The 19029-nt window shown below is 38.6% G+C and overlaps 1 protein-coding gene and 1 pseudogene across 4 annotated transcripts in view; one reads left to right on the plus strand and one right to left on the minus strand.

The window, feature by feature from the left end:
* The window catches only part of YLPM1 (YLP motif containing 1), a 77594-nt gene that overhangs the window by 26336 nt on the left and 32229 nt on the right, over positions 1-19029 (minus strand). For all 4 annotated transcript variants that reach the window (XR_006604395.1, XM_004739259.3, XM_004739258.3 and 1 more), the window contains 11 exons: positions 16737-16857; positions 9669-10089; positions 9464-9556; positions 8055-8250; positions 7448-7566; positions 6808-6962; positions 3286-3348; positions 2892-3011; positions 2495-2671; positions 2332-2415; positions 1965-2048 (listed from right to left, as the gene is read on the minus strand). Coding sequence is in view for 3 of the 4 variants with exons in the window: in XM_004739259.3 (XP_004739316.2) it covers positions 1965-2048; positions 2332-2415; positions 2495-2671; positions 2892-3011; positions 3286-3348; positions 6808-6962; positions 7448-7566; positions 8055-8250; positions 9464-9556; positions 9669-10089; positions 16737-16857 (1633 nt within the window). In the remaining variant the exon portion in view is untranslated. The remainder of the gene's footprint in view (positions 1-1964; positions 2049-2331; positions 2416-2494; positions 2672-2891; positions 3012-3285; positions 3349-6807; positions 6963-7447; positions 7567-8054; positions 8251-9463; positions 9557-9668; positions 10090-16736; positions 16858-19029) is intronic.
* Positions 11565-12392, plus strand: LOC106006247 (annotated as a pseudogene).

The following is a 19029-nucleotide window of genomic DNA, read 5'->3' on the forward strand; positions in this document are numbered from 1 at the left end:
TTCCAGACAATGACATGGCTGAGAAAGTATTTTTTTAATATTAAAGGATGGTCTCCTGGATTTTTAAAAATTGCTATAAAACACATTATAACATTTAATGAAATGTAAATATGGACATTACATGAGATAATTCAGGAAATTTAATTCAGGAAATTTGTACTACTTAATATAATACTTTATCAATGTTAAATTTCCTGAATTTGATAATTGGGACTTCTAGTTTTGTAGGAGAATGCCCTTGTTCTTGGGAGATACATACTGAAACACTGTATTAGGGGTGAGGGGCTAAGGGTTATGAGGTTTACAACTTAACTCTCAAACAGTTCTACAATCACAGTGATAACAATAGTAGGAATAAGAAGACATATATATGTATGTCATAGCCATCAAAATCCTAGAGAACACAGGCAGCAACTTCTCCGACCTCAGCCAGAGCAACTTCTTGCTAGACATGCCTCCAAAGGCAAGAGAAACAAAGCCAAAAATGAAGTATTGGGATTTCATTGAGATAAAAAGCTTTTGCACAGCAAAAGGAAACAGTCAACAGAACCAAAAGACAACCAACAGAATGGGAGAAGATATTTGCAAATGTCTTATCAGATAAAGGACTAGTAGCCAAGATCTATAATTTACCAAACTCAACACCCAAAGAACAAATAATCCAGTCAAGAAATGGGCAGAAGACATGAACAGACATTTCTGCAAAGATGACATCCAGATGGCCAACAGACACCTGAAAAAATGCTCCACATCACTTGGCATCAGGGCAATACAAATCAAAACCACAATGAGATAGGACCTCACACCAGTCAGAATGGCTAAAAAAATTAACAAGTCAGGAAACACAGATGTTGGCAAGGATGTGGAGAAAACCCTCTTAAACTGTTGGTGGGAATGCAAACTTCCCCAAACTGGTGCAGCCACTCTGGAAAACAATATGGAATTCCTCAAAAAGTTGAAAATAGAATTACCCTGTGATCCAGCCACTGCCCTATTAGGTATTTACCCCAAAGACATAAATGTAGTGATCGATCCAAAGGGGCACCTGCACCCCAATATTTACAGCAGCAATGTCCTGAAAGAGCCAAACTATGGAAAGAGCCCAGATGTCCACTGACAGATGAATGGATAAAGATGTGGTATAATATAAACAACGGAACATTACTCAGTCATAAGGAATGAAATCTTGCCATTTGCAACAACATGGATGGAGTGAGAGGGTATTATGCTTAGTGAAATAAGTCAATCAGAGAAAGACAATTATCATATGACTCATATGTGGAATTTAAGAAACAAAACAGAGAAGCATAGGGGAAGCAGGGAAAAATAAAACAAGATGAAATTAGAGAGTCTTAATCAGAGTTCCCTGTGATTTTTTTTTTTTTTTAAGATTTTATTTATTTATTTGACAGAGAGAAATCACAAGTAGATGGAGAGGCAGGCAGAGAGAGAGAGAGGGAAGCAGGCTCTCCGCCGAGCAGAGAGCCCGATGCGGGACTCGATCCCAGGACCTGAGATCACGACCCGAGCCAAAGGCAGCCGCTCAACCCACTGAGCCACCCAGGTGCCCAGAGTTCCCTGTGATTAATCAGAGACTCTTAATCACAGGAAACAAGCTGAGGGTTGCTGAGGGGAGTGGGGTACCTGGGTGATGGGCATTAGGGAGAGCACTTGATGGAATGAGCACTGAGTGTTATATAAGACTGATGAATCACTGACCTCTACCTCTGAAACTAATAATACACTATATGTTAATTAATTGAATTTAAATGAAAAAAAAAAAAAAGAACATATATATCTATATAAAGAAAAATGTGGCAAAATATTATCAGAAATCTCAGTGAAAGCTGTATAGGTGTTCTTACATGATTCATGCAACTTTTCTGTAGTTTAAAGATTTCCCAGATAAAAAAGCTGCCAAAAAAGGTCCCTTCTGTGCTGCTTTCATGGCAGAGGACACTCACCTCCTCAATAGCAGCATCTTGCAACAGAGAACGAATGTCCAGACGCATCATATGACGAGGTGCAGTTTCCCAGTGGTCAGCCATCTATTGAAAGATTCAGGAAGTCAAGTCATCTCGGGAAACTACTCAAAGAAAGACCAACTGTGCATTTAAGACAAATTTAACTAATACTGTGAGGTCTAACAGGCCAGTTCCTGGAAGAACGCCACACCTTTTTCACTTAGATACAAAGGATAAGAATCATTTGCTAAAGAAGGTAGAAAAGATTTTCTGAAAGTAAAGAGGATAAACAAGAACTTCCAGACAACATTGATCATACAGACAAAATGAAGCTGAGAATACAACACTTCCTGTTTCCAAAAATCACCTTATTTATTTCTTTAAGTTTTCTTCCATGAATATTTCTCTTGCCACAAGTCTGGTTATCTGCACTCATTTCAGCCAAATATACCTAAGAAAGAATGAACAGTGATTAAGCAAACAAACCTAACACTTACATGATAATATAAAGTACTCTAAAGCTGTTTTACCTCAAAACCCTTGGTTTTTGCTGCACTCCAAAACTGGTCAAAATGTCTAACTCTGTCATTGATGGCATCCAGGATGATAAAGGGGAAAAAGCCGTCATCCAGAGTCTTTTTGAACGTTTTGAACATGCTGGTGCGGTAGGTTTCCTCCATCTCAGCTTCGTATTCATATTCCATGACCTAATAAGACATCCCACAAGAGATACGGAGTTAGCAAAAACAAAGAAGCATCCTAAACCTCTTCCCTGGTTAGCCTCTGGATAGAGAAAACTTTGTAGTCTTTCCTTAACACCTAAGTACTAACGTTTGTGTTCAAAAAAGACACAATTACTCTCTGAACACGTTTTCCTCTCAATATTATTAATGAATCAGAGCACAGTCCGAGAGGAATATGCCATACCTTCTTTTTCACTTTCTTTCCAGAATCTGGGTCTTTTTCTTCTTTTTCCACTTCAGTGATGAAGTAATCATCTAAGCTTAGAACTCTAGGTGCGGGTCCTCCAAATTCTACCTCTTTATCCTAAGAATCATGTAGTCAAGAGAGTTAAAGAGAATCCAAAGAATAAATTAATGAATGCTCAAACCAAAGTTCCTTCTCATAGCTACATAACATGCAATCTTCTGGTGGTTTCAAATCCAGCAAAGGCAAAAATATTTACTTAAGTGGAACAAAATGTTTATGGGACAGCATCTCCCCCATGGGCCAATACGAATGAATCAAATAGGAAAGACCAGTATCAATATCATACAAGAAGGAACAAAAGCAATGGATTTTTTGGCTTTCCCATACTCACTCGAATAAGTTTTGCAACATGTGTCTTTCCACTGCCAGGCAATCCTCTCATTATAACAACAATCTGAAACATAATAAAAAACCAAAAAAAATCACTCAGAGAAGATTTTTTTACAATGATGTCTTATAGTTAAGTGACATACCGTTCTCCAGGATACAGCATATGATAGGCCATGAAACAAACCTTAATACATTTGAAAGGACAGAAATAATATAAAGTATGTCTCTGACCACAATGGAATGAAATTAGAAATTAATAGAAGGAAAATTTTGAAAAATCCACAAGTATGTGAAAATTAAACACCACACTCCCAAATAACCAATGGGTCAAGGAAGGAATTTAAACAACAGAAAATACTTTGAGATAAATAAAAATACCAAAACTTATGGGACGCAGCTACAGCAGTGCTCAAAAGGAAGTTTATAGCCATAAACACCTATATGAAGAAGAAAGATCTCAGATTGATAACCTAACCTTCACCTTCAGACATTGGAAAAAGAAAAACAAACCAAACCTGAAGCAAGTAGAAAGAAGGAAATAATATTAGAGAAGTCAATAAAATAGACAACTGAAAAACAATAAAGAAAAATCAATAGAACCAAAAGCTGGTTCTTGAAAAGATCAACAAAATTGACAAACCTTTAGCTAGACTAACTAAGAAAAAAGAGAAAAGACTCAAATTAATAGAATCAGAAATGAAGGATGAAACACAACTGGCAACTTTACAGAAATAAAAAATTGTTTAAAGGAATACTACCAACGGTTGTATACAAACAAATTAGACACCTTAGGTGAAATGGGCGAATCCCTCGAAAGACACAAACAACTGAAAATGACTCAAGAAAAAAATAGACAATCTGAATATGCCAATGACAAGTGAAGAGATTAAATTAGTAATTGAAAACTACCTGCTGATGTACTGTATGGTGACTAACATAACACAATAAAAAAAAAAAGAAAGAAAGAAAGAAAAAGAAAACTACCTGCAAAGAAAAACTCAAAGGTCCACATAATTTCATCACTAAATTCCAACAAATATTTAAAGAACTCTTTACAAGCTCTTCCAAAAAATAGAAGAGGAAGGAACAACTCTCTACTCATTTTATAAGGCCAGCAATTCAAATCAAGCAGATACTCTAAAACCAAACATCACAAGAAAACTATAGATTATCTCTTATGAATACGGATGCAAAAATCCCCAATGAAATACTGGCAAAAGGAGTCCAGCAACATGTAAAAAGAATTATACACCATGACTAAATGGGATTTATCCCAGGGATGCAAATTAACATCCAAAAACCAATCACTGTAATCAATACATCATTATCAATAGAGAAAACAAACAAAAAACAACTCCCCAAAAATCACATACAAAAGAATAAAATCACACACATTAAAAAATAAAAATCACAAAAATCTCATTTGATGCAGGAAAAGCATTCAACAAAATCCAACATCATTTCATGATAAAAACATTCAACACACTAGGAATGGAAGGGAATCTCTTCAACCTAATAAATGGCATCTACTCAAAACCCACAGCTCACATCACACTTCATGGTGAAATACTGAAAGCTTTCTCTCTAAGATCAAGAGTAAATAAGGATGTCTACTCTTATCACATCTATTCAATACTGTACTGGAGGTAAGCAAGAAAAGAAAAAAATTAAAAGGCATTTGGATTGGAAAGGAAGAAGTAAAACCCTCGCTATCTGCAGATGACATGATCTCATATATAGAAAATCCTAGGGAATCCACTAAAAATTAGTTAGAAGAAATGGAGTTTAGCAATGTTGCAGGATCAATATATAAAATAAGATCAATATCTAAAAGTCAGTTGTATTTCTATACAACTGGAAACCCCAGAATGGAATTAAACTAACTATATCAATAACAATATTAAAATGTGAGTGGCTTAAACAATCCAATTAAAAGACAGAAGTTGTTAGACCGCATTAAAAAATGTGATCCAACTATATGCTGTGCTGTCTAATAGAGACCTACTTCAGATTCAAAGACAAATAGACTGAAAATAAAAGGATGGAAAAGATAAATCATGCAAATAAGCAACCACAGGAAAGCTAGGATAGCTATACTAAAAATAGATGAAATAGATTTTATGACAATGATTTATGTAGTCAAAACATCTGATGGAAATCTCTAGTAGCAGTTTACTGAAATAGAATCTAACTATTTTGCAATATAAATTTAAGAATGTATACATTTGACACCTGTCAGAATGGCTAAAATCAACAACATAAGACATAGCAGGTGTTGGCAAGGATGTGGAGAAAAAGGAACCCTTGTGCACTGTTGGTAGGGATGCAAACTGGTGCGGCGCTGTGGAAAACAGCATGGAGGTTCCTCAAAAGTTAAAAATACAACTACCCCCTGATCTGGCAACGGCACTACTGGGTTATTTACCCAAAGAATACAAAAACACTAATTCAAAGGCATACATGCACTCCTATCTTTACAGCAGCATTATTTTCAATAGTCAAGATATAGAAGCAGCCCAAATATCCATCTGGACAAAGAAGATGTGGTGTATATATAATAGAATATTATCTAGGCATAAAAAGAAGAAATCTTGCCATTTGCAATGACATGGACGGAAAGAGCACAATGCTAAGTGAAATTAAGTCAGTCAGAGAAAGACAAATACCATATCATTTTACTTACATGTAGAATTTAAGAAACAAATGAGCAAAGGGAAAAAAAGAGGGAGAGAGAGAGAAACAAATCAAGATACAGACTCTTAAGAGGACAAACTGATGGTTACTAGAGGGGAGAGGGGTGAGCGGATGGGTTAAACAGGGGTGGGGATTAAGGAGTGCCCTTGTCCTGATAAGCACCAGGTGACGTATGGACGTGTTGAATCACTATATTGTACACCTGAAACTAATATAACACTGTTAACTAACTGGAAAAAAAAAAAAACACACATTTGGAGGTCACTAGGAAAACAAGCCCAAGCAAATCAAGTCTCCTAATTCTCCCTCTTTTTGTTTCACATGCCATAAAACCAAATCCACTTTCCCCCTCTTCAAAATAACAGAGCAATGAATGGACCTCTTATGAACTGTTTTCTGAAGTTTTCAACATGTTTTTCTGCCACGCAATTAATCTCTAATTTCCTAAATTCTATAGGGTAAGCAATTTGAGATTATATAATGACTTGGAGATGGTAAGATGCCTTGACTCTGGTATTACCCTGTCACAGAAAAATAGAGAAATTCTAACTCAGGATATTTTTTAATTTTTTTTTTTTAGATTTTATTTATTTATTTGACAGAGAGAGATCACAAGTAGGCAGAGAAGCAGGCAGAGAGAGAGAGAGAAGGGGAAGCAGGCTCCCTGCCATGCAGAGAGCCAGATGTGGGGGCTCGATCCCAGGCCTCCAGGATGATGACCCGAGCTGTTTTAACCCACTGAGCCACCCAGGCACCCCTCTCCTCAGGATATTAAAAAGATCTCCTATCAGCCTCTGATTGACAAAAAAGTCAACTACATAGGACTCACTCGCTCAGGTCGGCTTTCTCGGCCAGGGGGTTTCAAAATATCATCCACGTTCTTAGATTCGGGTTTCTTCTCAACCCGTGGAGCTGGAGGTGGCTGGTGGCTTAGTGAAGGAGCTGGCAGGGGCATTCGCTCCTCTGGGTAAGTTCTTCGTTCTCCTAGGATTCCAGCAGTTGAACAAAATTACTATTTATGTGGTCATTATTTTAAATTTTAACTCTCTTCACTCATGCTAAGGTAATATTATTCATGATTTTTGGGGGGCCATTTTTAACCTTAATGAGAGAAAGTCTACAGAAACATAAATCTATTAAAATCAAGAAAATAAAAAGATTCAGGTACGATTTCAGGCAAACAGAATGTCCTGAAAAATACTGAAATCATCTTTGTTTGCATTAAATTTAGCAAAAAGAGAGCCCGATGCGGGACTCGATCCCAGGACCCTGAGATCATGAACTGAGCCAATGGCAGAGGCTTTAAGCCGCTCTGCCACCCAGGCCCTCTACACTGCTACTTTTGATAATAATGTTGCCATCTCTGAAAAATCTGTGAGTACATTTTACTCTGAAAGTTTATATCCATAGCTGATTTGGATACAGAAACATCTCCACTGATTTGCATTCTCAACATCCTCCAAACATACCTCCAAACATGGATGGACCTTCGTAGGCTGGTCGGTCAGACTTCCGGTCATAGGATGGCCTATCAAATCCCCCTCTTCTGGATGAGGAATGGTCTTTTTTGTCTCGATATGACTGAGTCCTGTAAGATGCAACAGGAAGTGCTTTAGAAAATAAAAAAAAAAAATTGGAGGTCTCTGTCTTACAATGCAATATTTACTATCTGCCCAATTTTCTCCATGTATAGCTACTATACAGTCAACATTTTCATTTTTATTTTGCTTTTCCATTTAGATCTGCCTTGCATATACACATCTAAAGAGCTCATGAATTGCAAAAATACACTGTTTGCCTACTACTTAGGTAATGACTACACCTTTACTAACAATATTATTTCTTTGCCTTACTAGCTATCTCCATCTCCCATTCAATTCTCTGGAATTCAAGCTCACCAAGTTTAAAGAGACTACGTACATAGTCTGGAACTGCTCATACCTTTCCAAATTATACATATGTATGTACAAGAAGAACACATCATTTACTGAATTTCCTTTAGATACAATGACTTTTGCTGAACTTAAGTCTATGATAATTTGTACACCTGGCAAAAAGATATTTTTCATAACATACCTATCATCTCGAGGTCGGCGTTCTCTATCAAATCGATCCCGGTCATAGTCAATCACACCCCGATCTCGGTCTCGGTCTCTGTGTGTCTCCCGATCCCTTTTGAAATCTCGATGATCTGCCATGACATTACTCTGACGATCAAAATACGGCTCACGGTCTCTGTCTCTATCATAACGGTCACGTTGGCCTGTGTGCTCTATGAAAACAATTAGTACACGGTAAGAGCTACATCCCCTTTTCTGAAATAAAAGCAGAAAGGTGCAAATTTAACTATAGAACTGGTATAAATTATGATTCTAAATTCAACTTATGAATCTTTTAACTATATGGAAGGGAGACCCAGATAATTTACCAAAAGGAAAATCACATGTAATTAGGAATTTTGATTTAAGAATATTGATCTCTCGGGGCGCCTGGGTGGCTCAGTGGTTTGGGCTGCTGCCTTCAGCTCGGGTCATGATCTCAGGGTCCTGGGATCGAGCCCCGCATCGGGCTCTCTGCTCTGCAGGAAGCCTGCTTCCCTCTCTCTCTCTCTCTCTGCCTACCTCTCTGCCTACTTGTGATCTCTGTCTGTCAAATAAATAAATAAAATCTTTAAAAAAAAAAAAAGAATATTGATCTCTCAAACCACCTCTCACCAGTCAGAATGGCTAAAATTAACAAGTCAGGAAACAACAGATGTTTTTGAGGATTTGGAGAAAGGGAAACCCTCCTACACTTCTGGTGGGAATGCAAGCTGGTGCAGCCACTCTGGAAAACAGTATGGAGGTTCCTCAAAAAAATGAAAAGAGAATGACTCTATGACCCAGCAATTGCACTACTCAGTATTTACCCCAAAGATACAAATGTAGTGATCCAAAGGGGCACCTGTACCCCAATGTTTATAACAGCAATGTCCACAACAGCCAAACTATGGAAAGAGCCCAGAGGTCCACTGACAGATGATTGCATAAAGAAGATGTGGTATATATATATACAATGGAATATTATGGAGCCATCAAAAAATGAAGTCCTACCATTTGCAACAATGTGGACAGAACTAGAGGGCACTATGCTAACCGAGATAAGTCGATCAGAGAAAGACAATTATCAGATGATCTCACTGATATATGGAATTTGAGAAACAAGGCAGAGGATCATAGGAAGAGGAAAAAAATGAAACCAGATAAAACCAGAGAGAGAGACAAACCATAAGAGACTCTTAATCACAGGAAACAAACTGAGGCTCACTGGAGGAGGGGGGTGGCGGGAGGGATGGGGTGGCAAGGTGATGGGACACTGGGGAGGATATGTGTTGTGGTGAGCACTGTGTATTATGCACGACTGATGAGTCACAGACCTGTACCCCTGAAACAAATAACACATTATACGTTAATAAAGAAAAAACTACTGATCTCTCTGACTCCTACCTGTCTCAAAAGTTGATCTTTCAGGTAGTGGATCTGGGCGCAAAGTTATTCTTTCTCCATAGGGTATCTGCTCAACTTTATTAGTGGACATATCTGGTGAACCAAATCAGGGAAAAAACACTGTAAGAATGAAGGTTAAAGAAGACAAAGGTGAAGCTAACAACTTCTTAAGAATCTCAAATACAGACTTGTCACCATCACTTACCTCGGCCATGGCCATAATCAACAGTCTGCTGCACTGGCGGTGGCTTGGACATTGGTGGCATACCCATAGGCAATGGGCCAGGAGGGGGGATAGAAGGGTGAACATGTGGAGGTGGTAATACTGGAGCAGGTGGAATTGTTCCAGTTTCTGGTTTAAATTCTGAATTCAGTCCTTGTTCATCATTTGTATCCCAGAGACCATAGAAAGAATCTTCATCCCAGCGTTCCTGTTCCACAGCTGAAGTCTGTGGCTTTATTACTGGAGGAGGAGGTGGAGGTGGAGGAGGTGGTGGCGGTGGTGGTGGTATTGGGATAGGCGGCCTGGTCACAGGAACAGATGATCTTACTGGTGGAGCAGAAGGCCTTATAATCGAACCTGGTGGTTTACCCATAGGAGGGGGTGGTCTATAGGACCCCGGAGGCTGGAGAACAGAGTAAATGCTTTAGTGCATAAGCAGACCACCATGTTTTCACACATCAGTAGAAATTAAAATCCGATTCTCCATCCATAAAAGAAAAAGTTGATAAACCGGAGTCACTCAAAATTAAAAACTTTTTGTGTTTTAAAATACACCATTGGAGAAAAATACGCAAATCACGTATCTGATAAAGGACTTGTATTTAGAATACGAAAAATTTTTATAACTTAATAAGATAAACAATAGAAAAAAATATATAGGCAAAAAATTTGGACATTTCTCCAAGAAGATACCAGAATAAGCACTTGAAAAGATCCTTAACACCATTAGTCATCAGGGAAATACAAATTAAACCATAATGAGATACCCTCTCATACCCAGCAGAATGGCTGTAGTTAATGAAACAGACAATAGCAAATGATGCCAAGAATGCAGAGAAACAAGAACACTCTTAGATTGCCAACGGGAATGTAAAATGGTGCAACCACTTTGGTAAATGGCTCAATAGTTGCTCAAAAGGTTAAACATAAATTTACCATACACTCAGCAATTCCATTCCCAGGTGTCTATCCAAGAGAAGCATATCCACTTAGGGACTTGCACAAGTATTCATAGCAGCATTATTCAGTAACCAAAGGTCTATCATCTGGTGAATGGATAAACAAAACATGGTATATCCATACAACAGAATATTCTTGGCAATAAAACAAAATGAAGTGATGATTCACGCTACAACATGGATGAACTTTGAAAACATGAGGCTACTTAAGAGACTTGAAAGACCACATATTGTATGGATTCCATTTAAATGACATGCCCAGAAAGACAAATCTAGAGAGTCAAAAAGTAGATTAATTGTTGCCTGGAACCTGGGGCAGGAATGAAGATTAACTGCAAACTGGCAAAAGGGAATCTAACTGGGGTAATGACCATGTTCTACAACTGCGTTATGGTGATGATTGTTCAGCTTGGTAAAATTTATTAAAAATCACTGAGTCACACACTGAAAATGGGTAGATTCTTTGTTATGTAAGTACCTCAATTAGGAAAAAGAAAAACAACGGTCTTCGACCTTTTGCTAGACTGGGCTGGCTGGCTCTCGCTATTGCAGTGGTGACCCACCTCATCCTGTCTGATATTCTTACATCTGGAGATCTTCCTACTTCTCTAAGCTCTCCCACCTAGATACACAAACCCAGGGCCTTTCTTACAATCTCACTCTTTGGATGCCAAGGTGGCTCAGTCTGCTGGGCGAACCCTCTTGATTTCAGCTCAGATAGTGATCTTGGGTTGTAGCATTAAGTCCCATGGCAAGCTCTGAAGTAAGCAGAGACTGAGATTCTCTCCCTCTCCCTCTGCCCCTCTGCCTTCTCTCTCTCTCTCTCTGTCTCTCTAATAATAAAATAAATAAAATCTTAAAACAAACAATCTCACTCTTAGTTTTTTCTTCCCTCTACCCTCAACTCAGTAATAGGAGTATGGATCCAGCTCAGCCCCAATGTCTGCCTTGCCCTGAAGCACCCAATTCTAGGGACTCTTCTCCAATGCCTGAGATTTACAGGCCTGAAGAAAATCATGCGTCCTTGCAAATGTCATCTGTTGAGACACCCCACATGGAGACCATCTCTCCTCTTCCTCCCTCCGTGGATCTGTTTGTTCAGGACAGCCCGATTCTTCCACCAGTCCCAGAGTAAAACTACTACCCACTTCTATAGAGGCGAGAACAGCGAAGAAGGAAGATATGGCCTTGGCCAAGAAACGGAAGATCAGAACCCTGTTCTCTCAGATCCAACTACATATACTCAATGATGAACTTCAGAGACAGAAATACCTCCGTCTCCCAGCAGATCCAAGGACTTCCCAATTCCGAACATTAGCTACAAGCACGTTAAGACATGGTCCCAAAAACAGAGAATGAAATGTAAAAGGTGCCAGAAACACAATTGGCCAAATAGCAACGGTATGACTTAGGACAGATCAGCAAATACAGAACACCCAGGCTTCTCTTCCTGTCACCAGGGATAACTGATGAACACTTCCAGAACCTTTCCATAGGGAGCAACCATCCCTGCAACAGTCAGACCTGGTGTCCCCAGGCCTGGAACAACCAGCTCCACAACTGTGGAGAAGAATCCCTGCAGCTCCAGATCCAGTTCTAGTCAACTCTGGTCAGTGATGTGGAGTCTATCTTAGAAACGGCTGGGGAAGCCATAGAGTAATACAGCAAACTGCTAAGTAACTTAGCACCCAGCAAAGAATGGATTTATTCTCAAATGACTCTAAACGTACAGCCTGAAGATGAGTGACGATGAGTATATTATTCAATCTCAATTTGGGCTCATCTCCTAGGATCTGTCTTTTAGGGTCCTGCATCTCTGCCTTGATATTCTGTTTCTCACTATGCTGTGTCAACTGAGGGGGTACAAATGGAGTCTAATCAAAGAGGTTTCAGTAGCATTGGCTGCTATGCACAACATAGCATGCTTCTGGCTATAGATAACTAGATGCAGTGATAATTTGGATATCTTTAGGCTCTAAAATCTAATCTCAAGAATTGGAAGTAAAAACACAAAGGTGTGGGGCGCTTGGGTGGCTCAGTGGGTTAAGCTTCTGCCTTCGGCTCGGGTCATGATCTCAGGGTCCTGGGATTGAGCCCCACATCGGGCTCTCTGCTCAGCGGGGAGCCTGCTTCTTCCTCTTTCTCTGCCTGCCTCTCTACCTGTTTGTGATCTCTCTCTGTCAAATAAATAAATAAAATCTTAAAAAAAAATACAAAGGTGTGTGATGAAGGATTATTTGTATTTTCTGACATTGTGAGGCTTTAGTTGTTAATAACCTCCGTTGTTACAGTGAAGTGCTAAGCTATAATGTGCTTCATGGGTTTCCTCTGCCCCTTGTGTTGTTTTACTATAACTCCTAATTTGTTCATTATTCTAGTATTTGTGGAAAGATGTTTTGTATTTTAATGTATTATGATAATAGTACCAGTTGACTGGTTGGTTTATAGGTTTAAGTATAAATAAATAAAATACCCATTTCAGGGGCGCCTGGGTGGCTCAGTGGGTTAAAGCCTCTGCCTTCTGCTCAGGTCATGATCCCAGGGTCCTGGGATCGAGTACCACATCGGGCTCTCTGCTCAGTGGGGAGCCTGCTTCCTCCTCTCTCTCTCTCTCTCTCTCTCTGCCTGCCTCTGTGCCTACTTGTGATCTCTATCAAATAAATAAATAAATAATCTTAAAAAAAAAATACCCACTTCAAAAGCATTGGGCGTTAACTAATGAATCGCTGAACACTGCATTAAGGACTAATTATGTACTATACAGTAGCTAACTGAACATAATTAAAAAGCAAACAAACAAACAAACCTTGTCCTCAACATTATCATCCCCTCCCCCCAATGTACCACCCTCTTCTTCTCCTTCCTGAAAAGTTAGGGACTTAGTTATTTAAATATAAATGTCCCAGGCCCACCCCACACTTACTGAATTTCCACAGCGGATAAGCCTAGTATTAGTTAAAAACAAAACCTCTGTGAATAATTCTGACGTTGACCCCTTGGCTAAGAACCTCTGCTATAAACTATCTTTCTCACTCTGGTGACCTCTTGCTACAAAAAAAAGAGTGAATTTCCAGAGACAGAAGTAAACTCTAGCTAGCCTCCTCATTTCTATTCAGTTGTCTGGTTGACAAGAGTAGTTTGTGGCAAGATTGGTACCAACATACAACATTAACACCAGGAAACACCAAAAACAAAGAAAGTTAGTGGGACATTTGATAACCTCCCCAAGAGGGAGTGCCACTGTAGCGTGCAATGTTTACAATGGTTTTCCCAAAGCAATCACCAAATGTCAACAGAAATGTGTATTAAAGAGACAGTGGAACCTCTTGACAGGTCCTATCTACTCAGTACTGAACCCCAGTTGTCAAATTTTTATTTTAATCTTCGCAAGCTTGATTCAAATGCTCACTACACTTTTCTCTTAGTTCATTGTTTCTGGTTTGTTTGTTCTTCATGGACAGCTATTTTAGACCTTATAGAGACCAGCCAACAACACATATTACTTACATATTTACTCATGGATGGGTTGTACTTCAAAAAACAAACTTTTTGAGTAACAAATGGATTTGGCCAATACACAAGAAATGTTATTTAACTAGAGATCACTACAGGCTACAGTTAAAGACAAAGGGTTACTATCTAAGGGTAAACATTCAATTATGGCATTTTAAACTTGAAGAAAATGCCAATATAAGACAAAAACTATTGTGTCTGGAGCTATCCAGTCCTGTTTCAAATATCTTAAGAACTCTTGGGACCATGTCTATAAATAAAATAGAAAATGTTTTCTTCACACTACACAGTGAAAGCAATATATACATTTGTAAAAAACAAAAAACAAAACATCCCTACAGTATTTACATAAGAAAGAATAACTACATTAATAATAAAATAAATTGCTAAGAAAAACCTCAAGAGTCAAAGAGATAAATGGGTAAAGAACAAAACAGAATTTTTACAAGAAGAAATATAATATGGGAAAAAACCTCACATTAACTAATTATCAAAAATGCATATTAAAATATCTTATTAAAACTATTAAATCTACTAAAAATATTAAGTAGCTGACACTTGCAAGGCTCAAGTATACATGTTATACAACTATTTTTAAAAGCTATTGGCTGTATTCCAGGAATCATTAAAAATGTCCTTATTCTGTAACTGAAGTATCCCACTTTGGGAATTTAAGATGATGATTCTTCTTATTTTTTAAGATTTTATTTATTTGAGAGAGAGAACGTGCACAAGCAAGCAGGGGGAGGGGCAGAGGGAGAAGCAGACTCCCCTCTGAGCAGGGAACCCAAAGTGGGGCTCAATCCCAGGACCCTGAGATCACGACCTGAGCCGTTAAGCAGACACAACCGAGTGAGCCATCTAGGCACCCCATGAGCTCTGTTTAAAAGGAAAGACTAGCAAGGTTAACAGACAAACTACAATAGGATAATGGCTATGACAGAGGCTTGTACAAGATGTTACAGGGGTACATGTGAAGGCAACCATCTTACACAAATGGAAAAGATAGAGCTGAGCTCTAAAAAATGAACAAGAATGAACGAGGTAGAGAAGGGGATAAGAAGAGAAAGAAAAGAAACTCTGGCTTTAGAAAACAACACACATGTGCAAAGGGGTGGAGAGGTAAGAGCCTGGCACACTTGCCGAGTCGTAAGAAGCTCCATGTGGAAGAAAAGCAGAGTGTAGGAGAGTGATGGTAATGGTAAGTAATGGTAAGCGGAGGTCAGGCCAGTTCAGGAAGAACATAAAGTGTTCTAGATTTTATCCTGAAAGCCATGGGGGAATAGTGAGGTTTATGTTTCTGCATGTCCATCAGGCTAGAAGTCCTATCAGTGCTGTCTGAAGTGAAGCAGAGGGGTAGAGAATGGCACTCGAGAACTTTGGGGGGGGGGGTAACAGAAATTCTGTTCTTCTTTCTATCTGTCAAAACTCAAGCCTACGTAGGCTTAAAATGACTTATGACATGTAAACTATACTTCAAAATTTGATTCAAAAATACAGTAAAATAATTACTCTAGCAGCAGAATGGAGAGTGGATCAGAGGGGAATGAGATGGGGAGATGAACGAGGATGTTTCTGGAATAATCTAGGCAAGAGCTGACGAAGGCTAGGACTGAGGTTGTGGGGAAGTGCAGGACAGTGCATCTGACTAATATTAAAAAGGTAGTAAAATCAGTCAACAGAATGACTGAAGATGAAAGGGCAGGACAAAGGAAAGAGTTAAGGCTGACTTTCAGGTTTCCAGATTGCGCGACTGGGTGATGGTGAGGAGAAAGAACAAGTTTAGTGGAGAATGATAATGAGCTCCGATTTGAATACCCTGAGTGAAAGGACACACATCCGGAAGCTGATGGATGCACACACAAGTCGGGACAGGAGACACGGAGAGGTGAAATCATGGTGGCCGTTGGTGTTAACAACTATGTATGAGTTTTATTTGTTAGACCAGGATGAAAGGGAACACTGAAAAATGAAGTTAATCTCATGAAATGGTTTGAGTTTTTTTCTCTCATTGTATTGTTATAAAGTTATTTGCATGACAACATTTTCAAAAGCCCATCACTGGCGTAAAGGTAAAAACAACAAACAACAAAAATGAATGGAAAACAAAGGGAGAACTTGATCAAACAAGTCTTTAACAGAACTTTACCGCCTGAACTGGGGCATGATGTTTGATCCCTTCCATAGCTGAGGAACCAGTAGCCCAAGGAGGTGGGGAGACCAGGAGGCTCACAGGAACAAGGTTCACGGGGAGCCCCTGCAACTGCCCAGATGAAAAACAGGACTTTTTGAACAAAAGAGATTATTAGGAAAATTCTACAGTTTTGTGATCATGAAGCCATGTAGCTCAGGCATGCTTGGTGTACTTAACAAAACCTAGGGAAAAGATGCACTTGTCATACCTCTGACCACACTTAAAAGATTTTCAAAGGTCAATTACCATTAGCTTTTTACTTTCCCCCAATTTACATTTTATCTAGAGGAAATTTTACACTCACTACAACAGAAGAAAATCAAACAACATAGAAACAAACAAAGCAGGAACACCTTCATTTCCTGAGCACATATTTTCCCATACCGGGTACATTCCAGGCCTTGAAGATGCGTTCTGCAACCTCGCGTCCTGGGGCGGCAGATGGTCAGGCATCTGTGGCTCCGACCCAAAGTCCTTCATCTTCTGAAGCTGTTCTTTCTGCTCCCTGTGAACAAATAAAATTGCCATGGTCCATTAATGCATGTTTACTCCATTCCTAAGTGACTACAATTGTTATCACAGGACAAAAAAGAGACCTAAAAACCTTGCTCTAAAACCCTCTACAGTGCCCACAGAGCACCTGCAGGGTAACACTCTCTTGCCTTTATACAACTAACTGACCTGTCATCTACAACCTATAAATGACTACAAAGTATTCAAAGATCTTCAAGGGCAGACTCTACAATCTGCCTCATGAGTCTATTCTAAAATATTATCTACTTGTCATGTGTTTCTTTCATTGAACAAAAAGTTCTCTCGCTATATTTTTTGTTCAAGACTCTAGACTAGAAGTTGCAAAATGGTGGCCAAATATGGCCTAGAAATTTTTTTGTTTTAATTTGGCTTTCACATCAGTTTTTTAAATCTGAATTAGCTGCCATTATTTACAAAGCAAGATATTTCACATATAAATTCACATTTTAAAGGGATTTGGTAACAATGGGCCTACGTTCCTTCATGTCAACAATGAACTGACTGTGGAGTAGTGGCTGTCCACTTTACATGAAGCAGTCTGCCACATTCCTCACCATACCCCAGTTATACTGGCCCACTTTCACTCATTTTAGTTACCTGTGTGGTTCTTGTGGGCATTTTAGTTACAGGCCCTACTGTGTACAGTGAGAACAAATGTCAGTCTATACCTTTAAAAATGACACTTCATACTCCTAAAGAGTAATTTTGTAACTCTTTATGCTTTTCTTCAAATCTCTGGTCAAATTCTTTTTTTTTTTTTTAACTTTTCCTTAAAATGCTTACTTTAATCAGGTGTAACATCTACTATAACCTCTTCAGACCTTTTACCCTACATTGGGTGTAGTGACTCAAATAGACACAAAATAAGGGTCAATATCGTTTATTTTTTGCCTCATATAAATCATATTATGACTGTACACCAATACAACATAGCTTACATGTATTCAACTATGACAATTCTTACCCATCACCTTCATATATTTTAATTATGTTTATGTTGCCTAGAAAGAGCTTTATAAAAAAAAGATGGTGAAGAAGAAGCACCTTTTATCCAGCATTTCCATATAAAGCAATAATGGATGACAAGGAAATTTTAAAAAGAAAAGGAAAGAAACCTTGGCAGCTTGCTAACACCAATCAGCTTGGTGCTCTCCATGAACAAAACAGATTTTAGAGCTGGACAGACTGCATTCAAATTCTGGGTTTGCCACTGATTAGCCAAGTGGACTTAACCTCTCTGAGCTTTAGTGTCATCTGTGAAGCGAGGATATGGATGCGGATGCGTCTACTTATCTCTGTAGGCCTTTGAGATAAAAGGATTTAAGACAGGAGGACTGAGATAATATATACTAAATTATTAGCACAGTGCACCACACACAGTGGGGGTTAAATTAAAGTTGTCTGTAACTTAAAACTGAACAGTGTAGCAACTAAATGTTCTCTCGCATGTTTTCACACCTTCTTCATGAGTCATCTGGAAGCGTCCAATCTCTCAGAGAGTATCTTCTATAGACAGAAATCTCCTGTGCTGCCCAAGGTACCAGATCTTTCATCTGGACCTACAGGTACTTTTCCTCATTACACTTTTCCAGTCATAAAGCTGCAGTTATAATTTCAACTGGTATAATCCACAAATGTAGACCAGAATTGAAAAATGAAGGAAACATATATCCCTACACTGGGATATATCAAAACCTAACCATTACTTTATTTTCTCAAAACACTGTTAATTCCTATGAAATTACTCAAAGGCTTACAATCTATCAATGACTCCTAAATTCTCCTCTCACAATACAGTTGGTTTAAAGATTAAATGAATATATACAAAGTATTCAATACAGTTCCAGGCACATAGTAAGCATGCAATGTTAGCTTTTTTATTTTATTTATTTTTATTGCAACTACCTGGGAAGCATTACGTAGATCCCTATACATAGGTGATTGTAAATCAAGAAATCCAAGTTCTAGTCTCCACTTCACAAAGAAAATATTTGATTATGCAGAAACAAGTAACATCCTCAAGTAGAGATATCTGCTTCTAGTTATAAGGAAAGATAAAACACCCCAGAAAGAAAGTATCAATGGTTAGACAAATCTGAGGACACTTTCAGGTAAACCATTCTTGGCTTCAGCAGAGAAAAAC

This window comes from Mustela putorius, unplaced genomic scaffold (assembly GCF_011764305.1).
Source record: "Mustela putorius furo isolate JIRA1106 unplaced genomic scaffold, ASM1176430v1.1 tig00000129_pilon_pilon_pilon, whole genome shotgun sequence".
In the NCBI taxonomy this organism is placed as follows: domain Eukaryota; kingdom Metazoa; phylum Chordata; class Mammalia; order Carnivora; family Mustelidae; genus Mustela; species Mustela putorius.